General features: G+C 37.7%; 1 protein-coding gene across 2 annotated transcripts in view; it reads left to right on the top strand.

The window, feature by feature from the left end:
• CACUL1 (CDK2 associated cullin domain 1) overlaps positions 1–21,788 on the top strand; it is a 40,410-nt gene extending 18,622 nt beyond the window's left edge. The window contains exons 4-9 of one of the 2 annotated variants that reach the window (XM_087725884.1): positions 1,969–2,064; positions 9,208–9,310; positions 14,332–14,421; positions 14,854–15,016; positions 18,657–18,700; positions 20,197–21,788. In XM_087725884.1, coding sequence (XP_087582010.1) covers positions 1,969–2,064; positions 9,208–9,310; positions 14,332–14,421; positions 14,854–15,016; positions 18,657–18,700; positions 20,197–20,237 — 537 coding nt within the window. In that variant the 3' untranslated portion in view covers positions 20,238–21,788. The remainder of the gene's footprint in view (positions 1–1,968; positions 2,065–9,207; positions 9,311–14,331; positions 14,422–14,853; positions 15,017–18,656; positions 18,701–20,196) is intronic. The other variant, XM_087725885.1, reaches the window with a different exon arrangement.
• The last annotated feature ends 5,743 nt before the right edge of the window (positions 21,789–27,531 follow it).

The raw sequence follows: 27,531 nt of genomic DNA, 5'->3' as shown, positions 1-27,531 counted from the left end.
CCACAGTCCTATGTGAGCTTACCAGCTATGTTCAGATAATAACTTCCGAGTAGAAATGCAACAGTGCCATAGACCCTATATAAGCTTTCAGTCTTGATGTCTTACTTTCAGAGCTATAGTTTTGAACTGTGCTGTCTACTAAATTGCCTGAGAGATTTGAACATGTAAACCTATTATTCTAACTACTTATGTGCCACAATGGTGGAGTTGTTGCTGTTCCCTTTGATGTTTCAGAAAAGAACTATCTCTTGGCAGTCCTGTGGTAGTTAATAGTTGGTTTTGCGCAAAAGAGTAATATTAGTGTTAGAATAGAATAAAGAATAGAACATTATTGTATGTTTAAATATACACTAATCAGCGTACATTAAAATGAAATTTCATTGCATTCAGCTCTTAAACCATTATGCATATGCTCACATACACACATCACTAAAGCACAAGAATCAGTATCCTACTAGAAATCTTTTATTTGTTCTGTTGTTTGTAGCTATGAGCAATAACTCATATAAATGGCTGTGAGAAAATGAAAGCAAATCCATGTGTATTTATTAGATTCTGCTGCTGGATAATAAAGACATAACAAACAAGGAAAAACAGAGCTACTATTAAGAGAAAATATAATCAACTATAAAACAGAAAAGCAGATGCTTGTATGCAATAAGATGTTATAGTTTAAATAGTTATAGATGTTAAACTTCATTTATTTAATATTTTTAAAATGAATATGAAGTCAATAAAAGCAATAAAGTCTCCTTTATATCAAGCTAAAGTCCTAATAACATCCATGTTGTTTTCTTTGTAATAGTACAGCAAATTCCTCCTCAGATATATATTTTTTACTTTTCATTCTTGTTTATAGCTCTGGAATTTCACTGGGCATAGCATTAGACATATTAGACTGGGACTCTTAAGCTCCACCTAAAAGGGTGCATTGGCACTCCTTACAGAAAGGATCTGTAGCATAAACCTAGTTGGAGGGGGCAACAACCTTTCTCACAAATACGACATTCCATTATTTTTATCCACTTCCTATCCAAGCCTTGGCATTTGTGCACAATGAACACATGTAGGCATCATTGGCTTGAGGATGAATATATCAGTTCTGGACTTTGCCTCCCTCCCTTTCTTTCCCCTTGTTGATATCTTTCTTTCCTTTCCTAGATAGTGTCTTTTTGAATACCCAAGAGGAAAGAACTTATTAATAGTATACATATTCTTAATATAAGATGGACTATCAAAGTGATTCTTCCTTGACTTGCAGAGGGATGGCAGCATTGGTGGGTAGAGGAAACATTACAGATAGTCCTGAGTTACGATCATTTGTTCAGCAAACCTGCGCGCATCCCGCTTGCCTGCACTGGCACATGCCCTGCAGACGCTTTTTGAGCTGGCAGATCACTGCAGTACCCCACTACCCCAACTTGTATGCGGTCTGCGCTGGGTCCCCAGGCGTGCCCCTTACACTCTTTACCCAGGATTCTCTTCTGCTTCCTGCTTAACAACCTATGCATCTGTTATTACAACAATAAGCAGTACTGCCTAGGTTGTCATTGATAAGCAATATGGTCACATGACATCACGTTTTACAACCACATTCCTTAGCAACAGTTATTCTGATCCAAATTGAACCTGTAACTAGAGTAGGGTTCCCAACTTCCGGTCCGTGTACTGACACCTATCTGTGACATGCCAGCAACTGGTCCGTGCAAACAAGTGAACCCCCATCTGTGGGATGGGGGCGACATGCAAAACCTCCGGTCCACGGAAAATGTTTCTCCATGGAACTAGTCCCTGGTACCCAAACGTTTGGGGCCATTTAAACAGAGGACTATAATGGTAAAGTTTGTTTGTTTTAAATCATTTTTAAACTTTCATATAAGGGGTTTTCTTTAAATCTTCAAACTTAACCTTGTTATGCCAAAATGTAAGGTTGCCTTCTTATTTTCTTTTTCTTTTTTCCTTTTGCAGGCCAGCCCTCCAGATCTCTACATTGAAAGATTTAACATAGCACTTGGGCAGTATATGGGAGCATTACAGAGCATTGTGCCTCTTTTCATATATATGGTAAGTTATTACAAATAACTTATGAAAAGAAGAACCTAGATGTTAGTTATTACTAGTTATCCAAATCAGCAACTAGGTACTTATGTAATATTTATTGTAAGCCAAGAAAGAGATTGATGATCAGTTTTTCTAACTTCCTCTATTTATTTCAGTTCTTTCCTCCCCAGCCCCTAAATGGTTAATGCTAGTTCCCATTTATTTGGAAGGTGACGGCCCTGGGTCATATTTGTAGCTGTTACAAGGAATCTCCTATGGCTAATCCTCTTCTAGCTTTCCAAAATCTTGTTGGAATAATCACTCTAGTCTTCTGCAGGGTAACCTCGTTCTAGTAAACCATTAGCTTTACTCAGGTTGATTTATACCACAGAAATCATGATTTTATGCCGTTGTATACTACGTGTCTGTTTCTTTAGTTTGTGCGTGTGGTTTAGAACTTTAGAAAATAGATAAAGTTGCCATTGGGCAAGGCAAAGATCTATGCATATGTAAACATATACATGTACATGTTGCTCATGGTGCAAAATTAGGGTAGGATTGAAACGATTGTGGCATTAAAGCTTTATATAGCTGAGTTTATTTTCCAGTAACAGAAATTATTATGTATCCTTCAGCTCAAGAAAATTACAATGTAACTGAGAAGGTTATTAGTTGATTAACAGATTGTGTCAAGAAAGTATTAGAGAAAAGGAAGTCTTCCTTAGGAAGAAATGTAGGAAGATCAAATGACAATAGTTCTTCGAGGAGGCATGGAGAACCTGCAGCTTTGTGGCATGGTGGTCAACCTGGACAGTGAGTTGGAAGGCCATATAAATGTTCTTAAATAAATTCTATGATGGATGATACTTTCATACTTGGTTAGCCAATCTCAAAAGTTGTAGTTAGAAAACTACTGCCCTCCATAGGGTTTATGTGCTGAAAGATTCCATTTGTTCACTTCAATTGTAGGCATGTGGTGATTTTTATCGTAAAATGCCATCAGTATGATGCCATACAGGTTTCGTTTCCGTTTTCCGCTAATGAAGAGAATCATTCCCAAGATTAAATAGTTGACAGACTGAGGAATAATATGAAATTCAATCTAACCATGAAACTGTGGTGTTGACAAATAATTGATCTCTCTAGAAACATGACCAACTTGTTCTGGGCGTTGGTACATTTTTGTTAAAACAGTTTAATTTCATTAGTTACTTAAGTCAGTGTTTCTCAACCTTGTCAACTTGAAGATGTATGGACTTCAACTCCCAGAATCCCCCAGCCAGCATTCGCTGGCTGGGGAATTCTGGGAGTTGAAGTCCAGACATCTTCAAGTTGACAAGGTTGAGAAACACTGACTTAAGTTACCTAAGTTACTTCCTTAGTTTTTGTTACTAGTTTTTTCACATAGTATATCTATTACCTATCTAGGATCAGAAAGTGCTTTGTTATGCTACTGCAGGGCAATGTATGGGGACTTTAATTGTCAATTCAAAATACAATTGGATCTATAAGCTGCTGCTTTGACAATTGGTTCATAGCCTTCCAGGCCCAATTAAATTGACACTACTGACCTTTAAAGACCTCCTAGAATTTAAGGGTGGATACTTAAAAGATGAATAACATTGATATAAGCCTGATTGTTGTAGTGAGATTATGAGGCCATTCTGAGTGTCAGAGGTGCGATGAATGGCAACCGAGAAGAGACTTTTTGTGCCTGAGATAAAAGTGATGAAATAATTGGATTAATGATTTGAGCAACTGCGGTAGAACCAGCACAAGTAAAAATCCATTCTCAGTCTTATTCTTCAATGTGCGGCTGAAAAATAATAAGTTGCTTTAGCTATCACTACAATACTAGTCATCCCTCAAGTTCTTCTTGCAGGAGGGGACTTATTGAATGCATTAGGACTGTTTCAAGCCCAATGGGCTTGTGTCATATTTCGTGCATAAAATTATTCTTGTTAGATCCAGCGTAAGCATTCTGAGATGGATATTAAGGCCAGAGAAAAGAAACGTACTACATTCATTCTGTACTTAATGCATTTCTGAGTTCATTTAAAGTATTTGATTGGTAGTTAGGTTGCTTGGAAAATAATCTGTGCTCATATGCAGCCTTCCTGTGTTTTCAGGTCAGCATTGACATGCCTGCATGTTATTGTTAAATTGTATAACAGTGATAGCCCTAATTTCTTTCTATTTATTACAAAACAGATGCTTTGATGTTCAGAGTTAATGGTTGATCATTAGCTTTACTGGATACTTTTCATTTTCTGTTTTCAACTTAATTTATTATATTTAATTTTTATTATTATATAAGCTGTTTTACTGCATGGTGCTGTAAAGCTAGAAAGGGTGTTTTTATTTTTAAAAAAGCAGGGTAAAAATGCTTCTAATGAAATAAAAGCTACAGAGCTTAGATGATTCAGTGAAGGCATATCTTCATGAAAAGAAACACTGCCAGACAGAACAAGACATTCTACAATTAGTGCAAGGATTTTAAATAACTTGGGTTATGTTGAGATTTTAAAATGTGATTTCAGAATAACACTGAAATTTTGCTAACTTTCCATCTTTGTAATGTCACATGAATATTCAAGCATCATTTGTGATATTTCCCCCCTTCCTTTCCAGTGTTTGAATCGATGGCCCACTTAGGTAATAGTGAATTGGCTGGAAATACTAAATATCTGGCGATTACATATTTTCCCTAAAAGAAGCAGCAAGGGGGAGAAGAAAGTTTCTAAATTGTTAGACGAATTATTTTCCAGACTCTCAAGGTCTTTTGATATTTGAAAGTTCATTAGGCCACCAGTAAGATGTTGGCAGTAACTTTTGCAAAATCATACCATAATAATAAAAATGTATTAATCTAGAAATCCAGAGCTGCACAAGTCTCTGTTTTGGAAGTGGTTTTTCAAGACACTGCTATAAAAGAAGTCCTAGGTTTTTCTTCTATGATTAACAGAAAAACAAAGAGGATAGTAGCATGAGGACAGACTATGCCCTGCCTGTTATTCTGCTTGTGCCTACCTAGAATTATTTGTCCATTAAAAAAAACCATTAAATGTATGGTTCACTTGATAAATTAGAGGATTGGGTGGAAGCAACAAACCTGTTATATCTGGAACCGACATGTTTTGTAAAGGGCATAATATGAATATTGCTCTAAAGGCCCTAATTTAAATATATACTAATGGATATTAAAACAAACAACTTTGTGTTGCGTTTATGGCATTCGATGCCTTTCTCAGGATACTGCCCTTTCTTAGGATGGAAGTCTGGCTACTCTTAATCTCTTTTAAAATCTACTTTGCACTGTTAAGGCACTACATGAAATTAGCCCCCAATATCCCTTAATTAAACTCTGCTTCTTGCATTACAGGTACACCTCATCTTGCAACCACAATACAACCCAGAATTTTGGTAGTAAATGACTGTGGTATTAAGCAAGATGCTCATATGACTGCCTTATTCACTGACCATAATGCCCGCTCTCCCGATTGTATTTGTTAATTGATCACCTAGTGCAGTGTTTCTCAACCTTGGCAACTTGAAGATGTCTGGACTTGAAGTCCCAGAATTCCCCAGCCAGCGAATGCTGGCTGGGGAATTCTGGGACTTGAAGTCCGGACATCTTCAAGTTGCCAAGGTTGAGAAACACTGACCTAGTGGGTTAAGTGACCCAATGCAAGATACTTGGAGGTGGGGAGGCCTTGGAGGCCCAGTGCCAATTGGCACTCATAAATCTGACACAGTTCCAGCAGCTGGCTAGACCAAGCTGCAGAGGGATCTCTTTCCTCTCCCTCCCCCCACTCCTGAAAGGCCTGGTCTTCTCCCTGTCCCACCACATCTGGAAGAACTCAGTTAGATCCAGTGGCATGCAGGCTGTTTCCCTCCCTCCTGCCACTCCCAAGAGTCCTGGGCCCAGCATGGAAGACCTTAGCGTATATCCCATTTTTTAACATTAGAAAATCCTCGTCCCCTTAGCAGTACATGTCATACTAGAACCTGGGGTAGCCTGTCTCAGGAATGTTTATTCCCTGTAGAATGTTGATTAATTATGGAGAATGCAGAAATTATATAGAAATGAAAATGGAACAGACTGTCTGGAATGTTTAGCAGCTGTGTAAACTCACATTTAGTTGCATGTCTCACTTCTCATTTCCGATAAAGGAAAAAGACTAGTTTATAGTGCCCATTTCCTTAAAAAAATTATAGCAATTGCATTTTGTCCCTAGGATTTTCCTAACCTGAAGACTCCCCAAAACAACTCCTTCCAAAAATACATGGAATTTGAGTATGATTCAGTTATTCTATGTACTAGCACAAAGGATCAAAAAGTATCATAAAGCATTTACTTTTAATAGCAACCTTGAATAGCTTTAGAGAGTTAGAAATGTCGGTCTTTTGTTTTTCCCCCCTTCTTCACCAGTCTGCTTTTTAACTAGGAGATACAAGAGGTGGTGAAAAGGTTCAACATTTATCTTTATCTTCATTTTAGAAGCTTTGGTGCTCCTGGTCTCTTGACATCTGTTGAATTGCATTTAATTGTGCTCTTTTGTAGAGGAGAAAAGTATGATATTAAGAAACAGCCGTTCCATAGATCAGCAGGAGATAAGTCTTGAGAAAGAATTGACTGCCTTCTATACTTGTTCTTAGTTTAGCATTAAACAATTGCTTCGCACACCATGTGTGATTCCTGTGCTAAAGCAAAACAAAATAGGTAGAAAGAAAAGGTTGCTTTTGAACTGTGTGGCTTACTTTATATGCTTCAGCCACATAAAGTAACATTCCATTCGCATTTTAATTGTTACCAATTGGATACTTTGTACTTAGGACCTTAATACAATAGATAATAATAATAAAAGTTTTTAAAAAGGTAAGCAGCAGATTTGTAAAGTTGCAGGAACTAGGTTTGTATAGTCCAAGAAAGAGAAGGACTTGGGGAGAAACCAGTCTTCCAATACTTGAGGGGCTGCCACAGAGAAAGGTCCACCTATTCTCCAAAGTACCTGAAGGGCTGGACAAAAAATAATAGGTGTAGGATTATTAAAGGAAGATCCAACTTAGAATTAAGGCTTGCCTCCAGAAGTTGTGGGTGTTCCTTCACTGGAGGTTTTCAAGAAGAAGTTGGACAACCATTTGTCCAGAATGATATAAAGTCTTCTGTTTGAGCAGGAGCTTGGACTACGACCAAATAAATAATCCAGAGAGTAGCAGTAGTACAATCCTTATACTACTCAAGTTCTTGAATATCCAGGCTTCTGCTGTTTAAATAATGATGCATTGATTTGAAGAGTTGACAGTGAAGGCAGGATCCACTCTAACATTCATATTGAGATAAAATGACTGGATCCATTTACCTCATTAATTAAGGTGACCAGATTTTCAGATTGGTAAAGAGGGACACCTTTGACCTGGGGTGGGGGTGGGGGACTTGATTAAAAAATTTATACGGAGCAACAAAAATTTTCATACAATGCAAAAAATAGTATTGTAATATTTTTTTATTTCAACATAACTACAATTTACAAATATAAATTGTAACAGTTGCCAAACATCAAAATTTTGATCACGTGACCATAAAGATGCTGCAACGGTCGCTAAATGTGAAAATGGTCACTAAGTGTGAAAAATGCTCATCAGTCACTTTTTTCAATGCCATTGTAACTTTGGTCACTATATCACCTTTCTTGTCACAGTTCTTAAGTGAATAACTGCAGCTGATAAGTTAGTAGCATAAGTGAATCTGGTTTCCCCATTTGACTTTGTCAAAAGGTGATTATATGACCTCAGGACACTGAAACCATCATAAATACGAATCTGTTGCCAAACATTAAAATTTTGATCGCGTGACCATGAGGATGCTGCAACGGTCGCTAAGTGTGAAAATGGTCACTAAGTGTGAAAATGGTCATCAGTCACTTTTTTCAATGCCATTGTAACTTTGGTCACTATACCACCTTTCTTGCCCAGTTCTTAAGTGAATAACTGCAGCTGGTATTTTGTATTTTGGATAGAATCTTTTTTAAAATAGTCTAAGACAATTTAAAAAAAGAATCCACGCAGAATAAATTGAAGTAAAACATTTCAAAGTATTGTGCATAGCATTTATTTTGGATAGAATCTTTTTTTAAATAGTGTAAGACAATTTAAGAAAAGAATCCACACAGAATAAAAATATTTTAAAAAATCCTATGCACAATAAATAAAATATTATTTTAAAATACATTAAAAAAATAAAAGAAAAAAACCCAGTTCACTTACCAGCAGGCACAAGTGAGCGTTCCAAGTCAATCCAGAATGATGTAGATGTTAATACAAAGAACTGAGCAACTTAAAATGGTGAAATTAGTCAGGGAAATATTTTTCAAAGAAACTTTGCCACCATTTCTTCCTCTCTCCAACCTCCGTGCCCCTCCCCTCTGGAATATCCAGGAAGTAACACTCGCAGCTTCTCTAGCCAAGCATTTCCTGGAGCTCTATGGTACTTGGTCATTTTTTCTTATAAAATGAGGTAAAAGGGGCACGAGGGGGGTCCGTTTTCTTGCTTTAACGTTTTAATATCTTCAATGAAAGTACTGAGACAGAGAGAGAGGTTAGTTAGACAGAGTATCTTTTGTCTTGCCCCGGTTAGGATTTCTTAAGCAAATCCACTGGGCTTTCAACATGAAGCCAGAAAATCAGGACTTTTTAAAAACGCAGCGGGACACGGGACAAATTGTTATAAAGCGCGACTGTCCCGCTGAAATCGGGACGTCTGGTCACCTTATCATTAATCTATAATATAGGATGCCCCATTCATTTTACTCAAAAATTTGTCCTACCAGTTAAGATCTACTTAAACATATTTATGTTCCTACATTAAGTCTTACAGTTCTTCCTGTTTAATGCTCATATCCTGTGTATTTGATTGTCATATTGGGTCTCTTTTAGCTCTATTCCCTCTGTAGCATTGATGAAGATCATAATTATAAAGGTCAGGCTGGCATATCAAATGAACTTAGAATTTGCTTTCAACTTTTTTTCTTCCTAACTGGACTCAACTGTATTATTTGTTTTTGGTACACAAACAAATGGTTTGGATTATGAGAAGTGCAAAGCAGAAAGTAGTCTGTACTTTTATATTGCTGTAATTTAAAAAGATTTTATTTTTTTTCCCCTCAGAATAAATTTTACATAGAAACCAAGCTTAACCGAGATTTAAGAAATGATCTTATAAAACTGTTTACGGAACATGTTGCAGAAAAGCACATTTACAGCCTGATGCGTAAGTCTTAAAGTTTGAGATGATTCATTTTTTAATATAGTAATAAACTGCTGAATCATTAGTCGGAAAATGACAAAAATGAAAAGTATCTTAACACTAAATAGCCTGTCAAGAATTTAATTTTAATAGGATTAAAATGCCAGATTATAGCTGTTGGTTGTTGGGGGAAATTGCAATGTAATTGTGTACTTGTTTAGTTAAATACAAGAATTTTCTGAGCCAGAGATATACAGGTAGTTCTCGGCTTATGACCACAATTGAACTCAAAATGTTTCTTGCTATACATGATCGTTGTTAAGTGAGTCCCCTTCTTTATGGTCTTTCTTACCATAGTTGTTAAGTGAATCATTGCAGTTGTTAAGTTAGTAATCTAGTTGTTAAGCGAATCTGGCTTCGCCATTGACTCTTCTTATTAGAAGGTCACAAAAAGTGATCACTTGTCCCCAGGACACTGCAACCATCGTAATAAATACATGTCATTTGCCAAGCATCCAAATTTTGATCTGTGACTGTGAGGATACTGCAATGGTCATAAGTGTGAAAAATGGTCATAAGTCATTTTTTTTCAGTGCCATTGTAACTTTAAATGGTCACTAATAAATGGTGTAAGTCGAGGACTACTTGAAATATGTATTTCTTTGGTAGCATATTCTATTACAGTACAGCTGTCTTCAATTATCTTTGCTTTCGCTATAAGTGCTATTAGTTTCTTCAGATACCTGTGTTGACGTTGATTAGACTGTCACAATTTCTGCCAAGGGATCTATTGAGCAACAAAATAAGAAAACTCCTGCCCCAAACGTAACCTTTGCTGAATGAGTTTAATCTTGCAATTGGACCTGTGGATTGTGGTACTCCCATTGTTAATATCACATTTTTGTGGTGGTTTTTCTCCTTAAAGCAGGGCTATCAAACTCAAGGCTGGATTTGGTCTGTGGGATGCTTAGATCTGGCCTTTGGGGTCTCCCTGGAAATAGCCCACGGTGCCTCTGCCAGCAAAAATGGAACTTTTCTCTGGCAGTGGGCTGCAAGAGGTTCCTCTTAGCTACACCTGGACCACCCCTGACATGAGTGATGTCAAGTTGGCCATGCTCATCCTGCCTATCCCCGCCCTGCCCTTCGCCCCCCCCCCCCCGAAGTCAAACACAACCCTGATGCGACCCGTAATGAGTTTAACACCTATCTTAAAGCTTTCAATCTGACAAGATTGATTTAAGCCTTTAAGGTAGTCCAGACCAGGAACCAAACTCAAGAGTATTGCCGTAGTATTACCTTTATCGAAAAGTTATGTAACAGAATCTTGCAAATCTGAAACCGTTTCCCCCTTCCTCTACTTTTACCTTCCATAGAACTAGGGAGAGTCACTTATGAAACCCTATCTCTATTCCTGCTTTCATCAAACCGTGGTCTAGATTGCAGCTCTCCCTTCTGTCTTTCATAATTATTCTCACAGCCCATTTATTCAGCAGTACAACATAATCCTCATTATTCATATGAAGATCATTTTAATTATTAAGCTAGCTAAACAGAAGGTGCATTGCATGTATTTATATCCAAGGATTGGTTTTCATAGTAACTAAAAGAAAGGTAATCTTTCTAAATGCTAAATTGCCTTCCCAACTTGAAATGTACAGCTGAATAAAGTATTGGCATTGCCATTTTAGCAGCAGGTTATTGTTTTCAAAGTTTATGGCTGCATCTTCTATCTAAATCATTTTCAGTATTATTTTAACATTACTGACATTGGCAGTACTGTTATAACATTTAGGGTTAGAAGGTAATTGCTAAAAATGAAAAATCAATTCCATACATTCGACTTTGTTATGATGGAGTCATTTAAAATAGCAGTCACAGAAATAATACCGTCTCCATGAAGAAAGGCTAGCAGAATTTTAGTTTAATTATCTACCTCATTTGCATATGGTACTAAGATGTAATGTGATATGGCTTTTTTTTGTAAACATATTTTCAGTTTATTTAGTTTAGAAATAAGCTGAGGCACAAGGGTGCAATTTAAAATCCTGATGCAATCTTTATTATCTTGTTCTGTTCCCACTCGTTCTGATTAATGGTAAAAGGAAAAATTATTTAAACAAGTCAAGATTACAGCATTTTTCTTACCATGTGCTTGGTGCTTTCTGAGCTTGGTTATAGAGTTTCATTAACTATTAGGTAGCATAATCAGTGCTGGATTATATACAGAAATTTGCCCTGCCAATGTTGGTAGAGGCTATAAATTAATTTAATTCTTATTTCTGTAGAGTAAGAAGCCTTAATCATTTAGTTAACAAATTCTGAAGTTGTGAAATTTATAATTGTAAGATGTTTTATGTGTACCTGGCCACAGTGCAGTAACTAGAAATGTATCTAGTTCATGAATTTGTTAGTCATAATAGTTAAATATTTCATATTGTATGTTAAAAATCTTCATCTTACATGTTCAGAGTTTCTTGCTTTTATTCTTGAAATCTTAAAGGTGAAGCTATTGTTCTTATGCCTTTTTAAGCATCTAAGTGGCTTAGCGAAGGCCATTAATCTATAGGTTGTCTTCTGTCTTCATTGTTGTTTGCACACATAAGTAAGGTCAGCTGAGTACTTGTAAAGGATGAAAGCAAAGGATTGCGGAATGCTGAGAATCTATGAATAGTTTTGTATTCTCAGCTGACCTTCAACAGTTCTTCTTTCATTTTTCATACATATTTTAGAAATACCTTGAACATTCTTCGGATGTGATTTTAATTCAGTTACTTGATTTTTTAAAATATATTTAGCCATCTAAATAAAACAACTATTTGGTATATTTAAAATAAATTTGGGGGAAAGGAAGCACTTTTAATACATGAAACTACTAGAAAATAATTTATAGTTCATGCAACTTTTATTCTGGAAGACATCTGTAGGGAAGCATTAGCTGCTACTGACTCTATAATCATATCTCTTTACAAGCAACGTATAGTAGGAGCTGAAGGAGAATTTCAGTTTCAACTTTTAGGTTTTCAAATTGAAGTCTTAATGCTTCTTAAAATTTTATCGTAGTCTGTTAAATTGTTGACGTACCCAAATATATAGTATGTCTAAATTCAAATATCTCTGTTGAAATAAGATGTATAATATAAATAACAATCCAGACAGAAATATATATAGAAATATACACAGCCTTTTCTTTATGGACTTTCTCCTTCAGAGCACCTGTGAGTGAGATATCTATTTACCGTAACAACTTATTTATAAGAAATATAACTGATTTTATCATGTCAGGTTATCCTCACATACCGTAGTAGACAGCCATTTTGTTCAGGTGGTTAAGGCACCAGGCGAGAAATCAGGAGATTGAGTTGTAGTCCTACCTTAGACATGAAACTTGGCTGGGTGATCATGAGCCAATAACTCTTAGTTATGATATAAGGATTGAGCGACAAGTCAGTAGGTTAGTCCTGTTGTAACCAATGGCTAAGCACTTGGTTGATTAAACAAAAACTATAAGTAGACCCTTCACTTGGGGGAAAAATGCTAGAAGGAAAAAGAAAAAAAGAAAAAGTTTATATTAGCAATAGCAATAGCAGTTAGACTTATATACCGCTTCATAGGGCTTTCAGCCCTCTCTAAGCGGTTTACAGAGTCAGCATATTGCCCCCAACAACAATCCGGGTCCTCATTTTACCCACCTCGGAAGGATGGAAGGCTGAGTCAACCCTGAGCCAGTGAGATTTGAACAGCCGAACTGCAGAACTGCAGCCAGCTGAAGTAGCCTGCAGTGCTGCATTTAACCACTGCGCCACCTCGGCTCTCTATATTCATATAACGAAATCTAACTTTTACAGAGATTAGCTTGCCCATACTCAACCACTTATCAATTAAATCCTACCATTGTAGAGAAGAAAATGAACCACAGTTGCTGTTTGATATTTGATAAAAGTGCCTAGACGATTATTTTTATTATAAATTTGGTTTTAGTTGCTCAGTTGCATAAAATTACAATTTTGCTAAAAGTTGTGTAGAGATTTTACAAAGATTGTCTTTGGGTCTGACAAAAGGAAATTGACAAAGAGGAAATTCCTTGCTGAGCTTTCTCATCCTATTTACAGATAGTCCTTGCTTAACAACCAGGGGACTGGAATCTCAACTATTAAGCCAAGTAGTCATTAAGTGAGATGCCAGTGTGACTCTTTTGCTCAATGAGCACAATCCTGGCACAGTTGCAGTTGTTAAGCAATCTCCACTAAGCCACTATGCAAAAGAGTTGCCTGCTGAAGAATTTTACCCTTTTACTCTCAAACTTTCCTGTCATCAAAGGATTTCAGCTCCCCTCAATGCCCAGAAGGAAAGTTGTTTGTGGGGCTGTAGGAGTGGAGCTGAAATCTTCAAGATTTCCTTTCTCTTCCACTTGTAATCTTTCTTGCTAACTTCACTGTTGACTTTCTGGGAAGCAGGCTGAGAGGAATGCAAATGGCAATCACATGATCGTGGGACACCTGGCAAGTGGATGAAATGTGTCAGGTGACTATAGAGGGTGGACATTAATGATGGCTTAGAAGTGCTTAACAGACCATTAAGCATCCTTTCCTAGGTCGTTAAACTTTTGGACAGTTATTAAAACAACTGGTCATAAGTAGAGGGCTATCTGTACTTAATGGAAAATGAGAAAAGTGATTTAAACTTTTTAATTTGTTTGCATTTCTAATTATTAGGATGTCATCAAGAGACATGAATTCTGTGTTCTTATTGAAAACACACGGAAAAGAAAAGGAATAACTTGCACATGATTTGACATTTGCATGAGATCTTTCTGGATTTCTCTTGCCATTTTAAAAACTTTCCCAGTACTTTAACTTCTGTTTAACTGTTTAATAAATTTATAGGCCGCCCAATCCCGGAGGATATAAAAACTTTTCCTTTAATATTTAAGTAGAATAAATTCATTTGGGTAGACTAGAATAACAATCCATTGCGTACATTCGTGTTATAAAAATCAATATCTGAAGTAAAATTAATTTGCAAATGAGTCTATTTTCTCCTTTCAGCTTTACTTCTAGAAGCTCAGTCCACACCTTTCTGGATAAACCCTTCTACGATGGCAAACATTGTCAAAGGATTATACATGCTTAGGCCAGGTAAAATATCCTTTTCGTACTTGTTCATTTTTATGAAATGATCTTGTCAAAAGCTGCATGCAATAAATTCCTTGAAGAGATCATATACACCTTTAAGAAACAAATCCAACTCCTACATCAGAACCATATCAAGATAAAATACTTCACCATATAAGTATTAATAAATTCTGCAGCAATTTGTGATAGCGTTTGTTTATCACGTATTTGATATATTTGTTCCATCAATTTGGAACAAATATGTGCAACTGTTGCCTTGTTCTCAAAAAGAGAGATTGAGTAATCTAAAACCTTTATCAAAGGTGATCTTTTACAGCATTCTCATTTCGTATGCAGCACCTTAGATATTTTTTTTTTTTTTTTAAATTATGGCATAAGAAAGAATTTGAACTTAACCCCTGTTAAATCCCTTAAGTATTTTTTTTTTCTCATTAGCTGTTGCTTTCCATTTCTACACAGAATGGGTTCAGATGGCACCAGCTTTATTTTCTAAATTTATTCCAAACATCCTTCCTCCTGCTGTAGAATCTGAGCTTGAGGAATATGCTGCTCAGGACCAGAAACTTCAACAAGAACTTATTCAAGAGGGATTTTCCAGGTAACTATACCAACTTTTCCAACATCTTTCTTTGCTGATCTGTAAATTATGCAGATAAATTGGGGTATTACGTAGTTCTTAGTTGTTTTTAACTATTTTAATGACTATTTTGTATTGAACGTTTAACTTTTATTTTAATTGTGTTCCCTGCCCAGAGATACAGTGCATGCAAGTAAGATGGGCAATATTTACAAATTCAATAAAATAAATAAATAAAGTAGTGCAACATACCATTTGAAGGCCTTAGGAAATATCACTCGGGCAAAACCTTTTTCAATGGTAAGGTCTGCTTCTTGATAACCTTTAAAAATTCACAGTGAATTTACTTTTGTGGAAGGAGGACACCTAGTATAGAAAATGCAGGTCTACATCGTCCGTTCTCTTTTAAAGCGCTAGCTGTACACAAAAGGATGGTGTCCAGAGGTGGTATTCAGCAGGTTCTGACCAGTTGTGGAGAACCAGTAGCAGAAATTGTGAGTAGTTCGGAGAACCGGTAAATACCACCTCTGACTGGTCCTGCCCCCATCTATTCTCTGCCTCCCGAGTCCCAGCTGATCCAGAGGAAATGTGGATTTTGTAGTATCCTTTCCCTAGAGTGGGGAGGGAATGGAGATTTTACAGTATTCTTCCCCTGCCAGGCTCACCAAGCCACGCCCACCAAGCCACTATCACAAAACCTGTTGTAAAAAATTTTGAATCCCACTACTGATGGTGCCATATGGTTTTCTTCTTTCCAACTTTGAATGCTGAGAAGTGGGGGAAGAAAGAGACAGTAGAAGTAGTTTCAATGCACTCAGTTGAAAAACTGAAGGGGTTATAAGACATCCATAATCTTCCTTAAACCATGTACTTGCATCCCTTCCAGATCTTCACTAATACTGTAGTGAATTATCTTAATGGCAGTGACGTGTGGTGAGGTTTATGGCTGGTGAGGCAGTCCTCTCCCCCGACATCCCACTGACTAAAGCACTTTCTTTTGCCCACCTGTGCTTGTGGCAGCCCGCCCGAGCTCTGCCGCGAGCATAGGCAGGCGAAAGCAACTTTCTTTCACCCGCCTGTGCTCGCAGCAGAGCTCTGGCGGGCTGCTGCGAGCACAGGCAGGCAAAAAAAAGTGCTTTAGTCAGTGGGGTATCGCGGGAGAGGAGAGAATGCCTGAGCATTGCATTTATTAAAGAAAAAAGAAAAAAAGGAAATTTGAAGGAAAAGAGGGAGCGTGGGGTGGGAGTGGGGGACATCAGAAACGGAGAAAGAGCGGAGGAAGAGGGAGCTGTTTAAAGCTGAAGCTTTAAACAGAATGACAGAGTTGAAGCCTCTAAAAAATGCGCCCTCTACTATGAGGCAGGAGAACTGCGTGCCTCAACTACCTCGGGATTTTTTAGGCTTTTAACCCTCGCTCAACTCTGCTCGAGCGCCTAAAAAGTCAGACTAGATGAGGCATGCAGTTCTCCTGCCTCATAGTAGAGGGCGCTTTTTTAGAGGCTTTTTTAAACAGGCAGTCATTCACGGTGTGGCAGCAGCTAGCTAGCCTAACCTCAGCACTCGCCTTTTCCCATTTACATTTTTTTTCCTTTTCATGATTGACAGTGGTGAGGCTGTGCCTCCCCTGACTGCACGTCACTGCTTGATGGCTAGTAAAAATAGGTATACAATTGCGTCCAGATGTGTGCATTTGACATACCTGCTTCCCGATCTGCCCCTAATAACAACTGCAAAGACTCTGTGCTCAAACTTTTTCTTCTGTAGGGCAGTCCTTGTAAGAAAGCTAGTTAGACTGCACTGATAGTACCTAAACTGAAAAAAATTATGTTATAGCTTCTTATGTTAAAATCTATATACTACTAAAACTCTCACCATGAGTTTTACATGGATAAAATGGTGCATCATAGAGCAATAATTTTTGAACCAAGGTAGCTCAGATGAGCTAATTTATAACAGGCGTCCGAAGTCCAGGACTCTGAATCCCAATGGAATGAAATTTGGGGAGGTTATTGCCATGACCCGTCAAAACCGCGTTCCACAAAAGCACGGTCGACGAAAGCGCGTATGTGACGTCATCACAGCGCGACGAAAAAGATCGAAAAATTGAAATAAAAATTAAATTACAGCAAGCCGATTCACATAAAGGTAAGGGTTAGGGTTAGGGTTAGGTTAAGGGTTAGGGTTAGGTTTAGAGCGTTAGCGTTACGTTTAGCGTTAGGTTAAGGGTTAGCGTTAGGTTTTTCGTTAGGTTAAGGGATAGGGTTAGGTTTAGGGTTAGGTTAAGGGTTAGGTTTAGGGTTAGGTTTAGGGTTAGGCTTGGGGGGGTTAGGGTAAGGTTTTCGCTTTATTTTTACATTTTTAGAACTTTTTCGTCGCGCTGTGATGACGTCACATACGCGCTTTCGTTGACCACGCTTTTGTCTACCGCGGTTTTGTGGTGGAACCGGTTATTGCTGCTTCAGTGCTGTTGACTGCTGCTGGGCTGCTGAATCATTTTCAATAGTTTCATAATCCTTTGTTCCCTACTCAATCCAGCAGCAGCAGCACTTCCCTGACTCCTGGAAAGAGGAAGGGGAAGGGAAAGAGAAAGAGAAAGGAAGGGAGGGAAGATTTCTGATGCTCCTTGTCAGATTCCAACAAAAACACACAGTGGGGAAGATGGCAGGAACTTTGAAATTACTCCTGCTCCCACTGCTTTTTTTTCCCTTCCCCTGATCGTTCCTTTTCTCTGTTTAGGGTAAGGAAATATGTCTGGAATGGTAGTCCAACAGGGCAAGGATTATCTAATTGTGACACCTATGCAAAGATACTCACTTGTGGTTTTTTTTCTTACTTCATCCATTGTCTCTTATGAATAAAATATAATTTGTCACCCAAGTAATGAAATATTGGGCCTTAATATTAAAGAAAAGATTTGCACTTCAGCAGGAATCCCTGACTTAGATGCACTTATTTAAAATGTCTACGGACGTTGTTAAAAAATAAAGGCTTGATTGGATTAATTTTGAAGTCTAGGCTGATGTGTTCTGACTATGAACGTATAGATTAGACCAGTGTTTCTCAACCTTGGCGACTTTAAGTCCAGTGGACTTCAACTCCCAGAATCCCCCAGCCAGCACAGCTGGCTGGGGAATTCTGGGAGTTGAAGTCCACAGGACTTAAAGTCGCCAAGGTTGAGAAACACTGGATTAGACTGTTAATTAGCACATGATAATAGGTTCGTATTATGTACATGTTAAAATATCGACATTAGTTTTCATTTGCTTTCTAACCATAATTCAGCAGAGTCTTTTTAAACTTTAAAATTCTAAGGGGATTCTAAACCTGGCATTAGTTTTGGCAAGAGAAATCCTCTCAAGAAAAGCTCTAGTTTTGGAGTCCTTGGGGCACATAGCAGTGGGTTTTCTTCTATATTACTGCTAAACTTTTGGAAACACTTCCTTAGAAATTGTTATTTATTCCCACTTCAGCAAGAACTGATTACTTCAACTGAGCATTATTTTAGCTGGGGTTTTTTTCTGGTTTCAAATATTATTTATTATCTTTATGTTGTTTATTATTCATCTTGAATGACCTATCTATAGAAAGGTAGGCCTAAATTGAATGAATGGGTAAATAAGTACAGTATATGAAAAAAATATATCCGGTTTTCTTTTTTTAGAGGTGACCAGTCACGTAAGCGAGCTGGAGAAGAATTAACTTATAGTAAGTAACTTAAACTACTAGTCTCTTTAATTATAGATGATACTATATGGTAATACATATGAACTTTTTTCACTGAGAGAATATTCAGATTTCTTCAAAATCCTCCCAATATTTTTAAGGAAGCCCCTCAAGGTCCCTACAGATCCACAGAATAAGCACATAATAGTACATTATTGAAATGATTGAAAAATTATTACCTGTGTTCTAAATATATTGACTATTTGATGACTAAAAATATTTGCTTTTTACGGAGATCATGTTTATCTGAAATACAACAATAAGGAATTGATAGCGTCTGTTGGTGGCCAGGTCAGTGTTCCCCCCCCCCCCCCCGATACATCAGACTGTTCTGGTATCTATTGCAACATGGCTATCCTTGGATGCTTGTAAAATTTCCTTTAATTTGAATTAAACGTCTTGGTACTTTCTGGACCCTTTTATGTAGGTGGAGTGTTTGGGTGGGTTTGTTTTTTTAAACAAAAATACAAAGAAATGGTTTTCCAAATGCTTTCCTTTTGAGTGGTTATTTGCTTTTCAACCTAATCTATAGCACAGGAATGCCTTGGTGGTTCTCCTTACCTAAATTTGAACCAGCCGAGCTTAGCTTGCAAACTCACAGAAATTCAGCCAGGTGTTGTTGCTGCCTGGCGAGAGATTTGTGATACACTGGATAACTATATACCATTTCTGAGTTTCTGTTTCTTGGGCCCCTAGTACAGGGAGTCCTCGATGTACGACCACAATGGACCTCCAAATTTCAGTTGTTAAGTGAGATATTTGTTAAGTGAGTTTTGCCGCATTTTACAACCTTTCTTGCCACCGTTGTTAAGTGAATCACTGCAGTTGGTAAGTTATAACTCAGCTGTTCAGTGAATCTGTCTTCCACCTCGACTTTGCTCGTCCAAAGGTCAGAAGGGGTTATCCCATGACCCCAAGACCTGCAATGGTCATAAAGGTGAGTCGGTTACCCCGCATACTGAGGTTTGATCACACAATTATTGGGATGCTTGCAAAGGTTGTAACTGTAAAAGAAATCGGTCGTAAGTCACTTTTTTTCAGTGCCGTTGTTTGAAGTTTGAAGTTTTGTTTTATTTATATGCCGCCCTATTCCCTGCAGGGACTCAGGGCGGCGAACAACTCAAACGGGAAGGGAACATACAGAAACAAGACAAATTTTAAAAAAATAACCAACAACCATACCTGTCGAGAGGGGAAGGGAGCTCATCAACCCCAGGCCTGCCGACACAGCCAGGTTTTAATGGCTTTTCGGAAGGCCGGGAGAGAGGCGAGGGTCCAAATCTCCGCGGGGAGTTCGTTCCAAAAGGCCGGAGCGGCCGGAGTTGTAATTTTGAATGGTCGCTAAACAAACTGTTGTAAGTCGAGGACTACCTGTATTCTTAGTAAAAGATGAAGGAAAGGGGCATTTTTTTAAAAAAAGAACTGTAAGTAACTTGAGAGGGATTTTAAAGTGATGTTTTCACTCTTTTCTTTTGCAGATGGTTCAGCATCATGCGCGAGCTCAAGAGGATGCAGATAGTAACTCTACTAGAAACCTGTCCAATCGGAGTGGGCTTTGGAATGGCATTGGAAGGGAGGGTAGCCTGAGACTCAGTCAGGTTGTTCTGATACTCAGGTTCTTCGATGCAACTATACCTAGAAGAGGTGTTTGGACTTATTTCTTGCCATGTAATAAAATGTCTGTTTGCTGCTATTTTGGGCTACTTTGGAACAATGTGATCAATCTTGAAAAGAGGTGGGTTTTTTTTTGATTCTCGTGACGACTGTATCTTTTTGAGATTTGGTTTATAAAAGATCATTAAATGCTAAAAGTTGATAGCCAAGAAGAGCAACTTCCTCTGAAAGGATTTTGGAGTGGTGTTTTTTGTTTTGTTCTCTGTTTTTAGTAGGGTTTTTTTTTTTTTTTTTGCACTTTCTGATATGTGACTATTGCTGTTGGAAATCTGTGCCCGTTAGATTTTGTTCAGAATGTTTGGTCGGTAAATAGTGAACATTTAAACAGTATTTCCATCTTGGGGAAAAAAACACCAAGGTTTGTCTTTGAAGGCCAGTCATAGGCCTGACTCTTCCCATTCCAGATAATTCATCTGCTTAATCCCTCAATAGTACAGACCACAAAATGTATCTTAAAACTGTGATTTGATTAAACATGCTGCAAAGTTGCCAGATTTTCTTACCTTCTTTGGTTACATTTAGGAAAATAAGCATCAAGATGCATTTTAACTCAGTTCCCTTCCACACTGTTGGCAAGTCAAATGTTTATTGTATTATGTTGTTGGCTTTGGTAATGATTGTAAAGAATTGGGGGGGGGGATGCTTTTCAACATGTGATTTCTATTCAGAATTGAAATGCTAGTATATAATGGCTGAAGATTTGGCAAGAGATTGTGAACCAGGTTGTATGCCCATACCTTCTGTGCTGCCTAGTGGCAACAGAGAAATGTTGGTACTGATTTTAATCAAATCAGTTCTCTGAATGATAATTGGGATGGTATCGTAGATTTTCAAATACGACTGAAATGGTGCTTACCTCTGAATAACAAGCTACTTGAAATCAATGTTACACACGTGTAGCTTGTACCATTTCAGGAGGCAACTGGAGAGAACTGCATATTTGATTTGTACATACTCTTTTTTTTTAATTTCAACTGTTAAAGCTTGAACAAATGTTTTATCTGCAGCAGCACTTTGCACTGCATTATGGGTATGATGGCAATATGTACCTCAGAAGGGATGACTCTGGATCCCTGCTTTCTGTTTCTGGTCTTGAACAAAAGGCTAATCCCAAGGTGCTGGGAGGTTTTGTTTGTGCATTTGTTCCCTTGGCTCTCTGTGATGAAGCTGAAGTAGTCCTCCAGCTCCTTCTCCACAAAATGTCATTTTTTATACGCAAAAGTTAGACTTTTCTTGAGAGTAAAAGGGGGATAAGGATGAGTTTGCTACAGTGAGGTAACAAAACCAGTCTATGTTGAACTGTTAGTGCTTGGGGAAGCTCCAGTTGGAGTGAGTCTTTAATGTGGAACGTTGTACATTTTTATGAACAAGATATGGCAGTTTACCTCATTTATGAGAAAGATAATGTGGTGCATGACTTTCCAGCATGAGCAGTGGCTTATCTCAGCTTGTCTGATCTACAAAGAACGATGGACAATTCAAGCCTTTCATTTGGTAAGATTCCAAGATAAGTCTTTCTGTGGTATAAAAGTATCACATCCAAGAACAAGTATACTTTTTTTTTAAAAAAAAGCATGCAGTTTAGAGAATAGAAAGTTAAAAAGGAAAGTATATTTTGATTTAATCAAAGTCTTAACTCCTTAATTTGTTGAAAATAATGCATTTACTTCAAGGAAAATATATCTAGAAAACAACCATTTCTGAGTTTACATAGCCAGGGCTGTCAAACTCAGCATCACGTGAAACATTGAGACTCCTCCCCTCCTTCGCTAAACCAGGCATGGGCGTGGCTAGTGCACGATGCATCCGGCCCGCGAACCAGGAGTTTGACAGCCCTGACATAGACTGTCCTCCTTTTCTTTTGATATATAAATGTAAACATCTACAAATCAATTTAGAAGTTCTTACATTAGTGGAAATAGTGAGAAATTACAGAATTCTTCAGATTTTCAAACACTTAAAAAAAAAAAAAAACCCCAATGAGCTGAAGAATATGTAAGTAGAATTTCAGGATGAACTTTGTGAGAGAAACTCCTGGTCGCTCATTTAAGTTAAAAACATTTAATTATAATTGTGTTTCCATACAGTTACTATGAGCCACTGTTTCTCAGCCTTCTGCCCTTCCGGTGAATTCAGGGTTCCACCACAAAACCGCAGTAGACTAAAGCGCGCTCGACGAAAGCGCGTACGTGACGTCATCACAGCGCGACGAAAACAGCATGCTGTGAGCGGTAAATTTAAAATTAACGCGTAAATCTAAACCTAACCCCCCCAAACCTAACCCTAAACCTAACCCTAAGCCTAACCCTTAACCTAACCCTAAACCTAATGCTAAACCTAACGCTAACCCTTAACCTAACCCTAAACCTAACCCTAACGCTTAACGTAACCCTAAACCTAACCCTAACCCTTAACCTAACCCTAACCTAACCCTTATCTTTATGTGAATCGGCTTGCTTTAATTTTATTTTAATTTAATTTATTTTTAATTTTATTTGTCGCGCTGCTGATGACGTCAGGTACGCGCTTTAATCGGGCGTGCTTTAGTGGACCGCGGTTTTGACGGGTCACGGAATTCAGTGTTACTGGCTGCATTAGCTGAGAATTCTCAGAACTTTAGTCTAACGTAACTGGAGAACATCAAGCAGGAGAAGGGTAGTATAGCTCAAGCACCAAACCATCCTACCCCTTATTTGGAAGAGATGGTCCCAATTCTAGTTAAAGAAACTCTGCACTGTGCCTCTACATGGTTGCTTTTAGATAACATTATTTTTGGGTAGTGCAGGAATTCTGAAATGTATGTAGGAGGCTACAGCATAGCATGCTAATAATAATAACTAATGCTATGTGTTCAAACTTAAGAATGTTGCCTTTTCTTTTTTTTTCTTTCTTTTTTTCTTTTTGAATTAGGACGTTTCTCTGAAGAAAAACCAACAAGGCAGTGTGAAAGATTTTTGTTCAAAAGAGTTACAAGTTAAAAGTTTGGACACAATTTTATCTAGAGCAGTGTTTCTCGGTTCCACCACAAAACCGCGGTAGACTAAAGCGCGCTCGACGAAAGCGCGTACGTGACATCATCACAGCGCGATGAAAACAGCACGCTGTGAGCGGTAAATTTAAAATTAACGCGAAAACCTTACCCTAACCGCCCCAAACCTAACCCTAAACCTAACCCTAAGCCTAACCCTAACCCTAAACCTAACCCTAAACCTAACCCTTAACCTAACACTAAACCTAACGCTAACCCTTAACCTAAACCTAAACCTAAACCTAACCCTAATGCTTAACGTAACCCTAAACCTAACCCTAACCCTTAACCTAACCCTAACCCTAAACCTAACCCTTACCCTTATGTGAATCGGCTTGCTTTAATTTAATTTTAATTTAATTTATTTTTAATTTTATTTGTCGCGCTGCTGCTGATGTCACGTACGCGCTTTAATTGGGCGCGCTTTAGTGGACCGCAGTTTTGACGGGTCACAGTGTTTCTCAACCTTGGCAACTTGAAGATGTCCGGACTTCAACTCCCAGAATTCCCCAGCCAGCGAATGCTGGCTGGGGAATTCTGGGAGTTGAAGTCCGGACATCTTCAAGTTGCCAAGGTTGAGAAACACTGATCTAGAGTCATTACAGTAATTGCCTGATAAACCTTCCCCTTTTATTCCCTATTGAATTTATCCATAACAAGTGCCCAGTCATGAAGGACATGTAGAAGCATGGTTGTTTCATAGCATTTAGTTCTCTCCTCGTAACTATAGATTAAATTATATACTGGGACATTTCATTTTAAGGTGGCCTCTGGTTCTGCTCCTACAGGTTGGAAGCTGATTCCAATTTTTACCCTTATAACTTCCAGCATTAACCTTACAGAATACAGTGAGAACGGAAAGCAGATGTTCAAGTGGATGTGAATTTGATGCACTGGTTTTACCTTTTACAGTAGCCTTTCCTGACTACTTGGGTTTACAGTTTTGCAGACTTCAAAAATTTTCTAGGCAGTGTAGCCATTACTGAAAATTCTGGGTATTGAAGTCCACATATCTTTGGGGGATGCCAAAGTAGCGGGAGGCTGCTTTACTAGTTTATGGTTTGTAAATAATATTCAGAATATTTCAGCTTTTATTTCCAGATAAGAATTTATTGGTGTCACTCTTCTTCTCAAGAATATTGCTTTGGTCAATATTCTGAATATCATTTTACATATTTTAGCTCTATGTAGCATCTTGCCTGAAGCCTGTTTTTTATATATGTAAAAGAAAGAAAAAAAGAAAAGAAAAATATATTATGTTGTAAATTAGTATTAAGATTTCTGTACGTTTTGGCATCTAATGCTGAAATAATTTGCTTTTCTATCCTCCAAGGGATATATCTTTGTAAGCGTGTATGAGAGAACACAAGAAAACTTAGCGTTACTTTGTAAACATTCTTCTTTAATATTTGTTGAAATTAACGTGTGGCCCTCTAAAGCCATGCCTTCAATAAAAGCAGCATGGTCTTGGCTGTGGTGCTCCTGTACATCAAATTATTTGCCTTTTGTGTGTGTGATTGTTTTCCACATAAGACTTAACATGGCAAAAGTTTATGCATTGAGTGTCATATGTCACATTTTGTTTCTTGGGAAACTTGTTATATTAAAATATTTTTAGACAAATGTTTTGGTTCTGAATTTACCATTTTTAATTTGTGCCCACTTGCCACTCTTGACTTAGTGCCATAGTGGCATAGACCAGTGTTTCTCAACCTTGGCAACTTGAAGATGTCCGGACTTCAACTCTCAGAATTCCCCAGCCAGCGACTGCTGGCTGGGGAATTCTGGGAGTTGAAGTCCGGACATCTTCAAGTTGCCAAGGTTGAGAAACACTGGCATAGACAATGCTTCTTTTACCCACAGGTTTGCAGTTTCATGTTTTCTTCAGAATGTGGAATGTGTAGTTGATGGGAAAGTTTTAAAAAAGTTTTTTTTTTTTAATGGGAAGAGGGGAACCATAATATGTAATTTGGGGGGGGGGGGCAGAGTTTGAACTTGCTGTCTGTAACCGCTGCAAAAAGACTGGAAATTGCTTCTTTAGGTACTTTTTTTTTCTTTCTCTTTTGTTACATTTTGTTACTTTTTTATTTTTCTTTGAGTCTTTTGTACTTCCTTCGTTCTTTTACAACTCTGTAGTTTTTTAAAGCGTATGTACATTTTTCTTTTAATAAAAATTACGGTGAAAAAATAGCCGATAAGAAAGCTAGCTTATTGAAACTCTTCACACTCAACTCACAGATACTAGCAGATTCTCAACGTCAATCTATACCAGTGGTCTCCAACCTTGGCAACTTTAAGACCTGTGGACTTCAACTCCCAGAGTTCCTCAGCCAGCAAAGCTGGCTGAGGAACTCTGGGAGTTGAAGTCCACAAGTCTTAAAGTTGCCAAGGTTGAGAAAAAACAGATCTATACTACTTAAAATGGGAATATTCAATCATCTACTGCACTGGCTTTTGAGCGTAGAGGAGAGTGGGGAGAATAGCTTTGCTCCCGAGTGTCTTTTGAGTCCTCTTATGTCTGCCAGACATAATATTAGCTGCCAGAAGACGAGTTGGGAACAGCCATATTCATGACTACATCATGGGAGGGGGGGGGGGGGGGGCTGGTGGTATCAATCTTCAAAAAGAATTACTTGCTAGAAATATGAACATTGTGAAATACGTTCATGATGCAGATTATATCATAATTAAAGGTAAAGATTTCCCTGATCTGAATTCAATTTCTGGTGACTACATTTACATATATTTATTCTTGCCAACAAAGCAGAAATCGTTGTTACTGCTTTCTCTGAAGATGTTTTATGGGATATTTATAGAATGATTTACAGATGTGGAATTTCTTGATAGTTTCCAATTCTAATCCATTTTGGTAGTTTCTAATCCTTAGTAATTCTAATAGGAAACTTGGAGTTGCTTGTTCAAAGTGCTACTACAGAAAGAAGGAAAACTATTAACTCCACGTAGAAGGAAAATGTATTAACGCAAGAATGGGGTCATCATTTCGGTTCCACCACAAAAGCGCGTAGGACAAAAGCGCGCGCGACAAAAGCGCGCTGTGACGTCATCACAGCGCGACGAAAAAGTTCGAAAAATGTAAAAATAAAGTGAAAACCTTACCCTAAGCCCCCCAAACCTAACCCTAAACCTAACCCTTAACCTAACCCTAAACCTAACCCTAAACCTAACCGTTAAAGTAACGAAAAACCTAACGCTAACCCTTAACCTAACCCTAACGCTAACGCTAACGCTCTAAAGCTAACCCTAACCCTTAACCTAACCCTAACCCTAAACCTAACCCTTACCTTTATGTGAATCGGCTTGCTTTAATTTAATTTTTATTAATTTTTATTTGAATTTTTCGATCTTTTTGGTCACGCTGTGATGACGTCAAAGGCGCGATTTTGTCGATCGCGCTTTTGCCGTCCGCGCTTTTGACGGGTCACGATCATTTCAGTTCCTGCACACCCTAAAAGCTTGGATAGTAAGAGTGGTGGGAGACCATAAATTCTTCCACAGAATTTATAATGTATATACATTAAATGTTTACATCCAATAATTATAACTGATTTTCCCCTTTCCCCTTTTGCTCTCTTTAAAAGTTTGTGGACTCTTTTGAAAGTTTTAACATTTCTGCAAAAAGAACTAAAATGTGATTGTTTTTCTCTCCATATGGTACCAAAAACTATATAAATGAGAAACAAATGAGTCAAAAACATCATAGCTGTTCATTTCTTTATTTGGAAAATGATCTCTGATTCATCTTTTACAAGGTGACAAATGTCTTAAAATTTACTTTTAATCAGCCAAAATTGCTATCACTATGTACTCCCTTGTGTTATTAGGGAACAGTAAAAGGTTTCTTTGCAGATGATGTTTAAGATGGAAAAGATAATGTTTACTTGTACATTAAAATTGTTTTTTTTAAAAACAGAAAATATGTAACACTTGCTTTATCTTTGAAAATGTTCAGGCATGGTTGAGTTCACTTGTGCCTTGTCTGTTAAATTAGAGCAAGAAATGAAATTGTTTTCATACAAAGTTATTTTCTACAGCTCCTGTAACCACAAATGAGAGAGATCCACTCAAATTATCAGTTGGCATACATTTAAAG

Source organism: Thamnophis sirtalis, unplaced genomic scaffold, assembly GCF_051295495.1.
Source record: "Thamnophis sirtalis isolate CommonGarterSnake01/CBP01778 unplaced genomic scaffold, rThaSir2_p1.2 scaffold_11, whole genome shotgun sequence".
NCBI classification, from domain to species: Eukaryota; Metazoa; Chordata; class Lepidosauria; order Squamata; family Natricidae; genus Thamnophis; species Thamnophis sirtalis.
The sequence above is the reverse complement of the archived record's forward strand: the minus strand, read 5'-3'. Positions and strand labels throughout refer to the sequence as shown.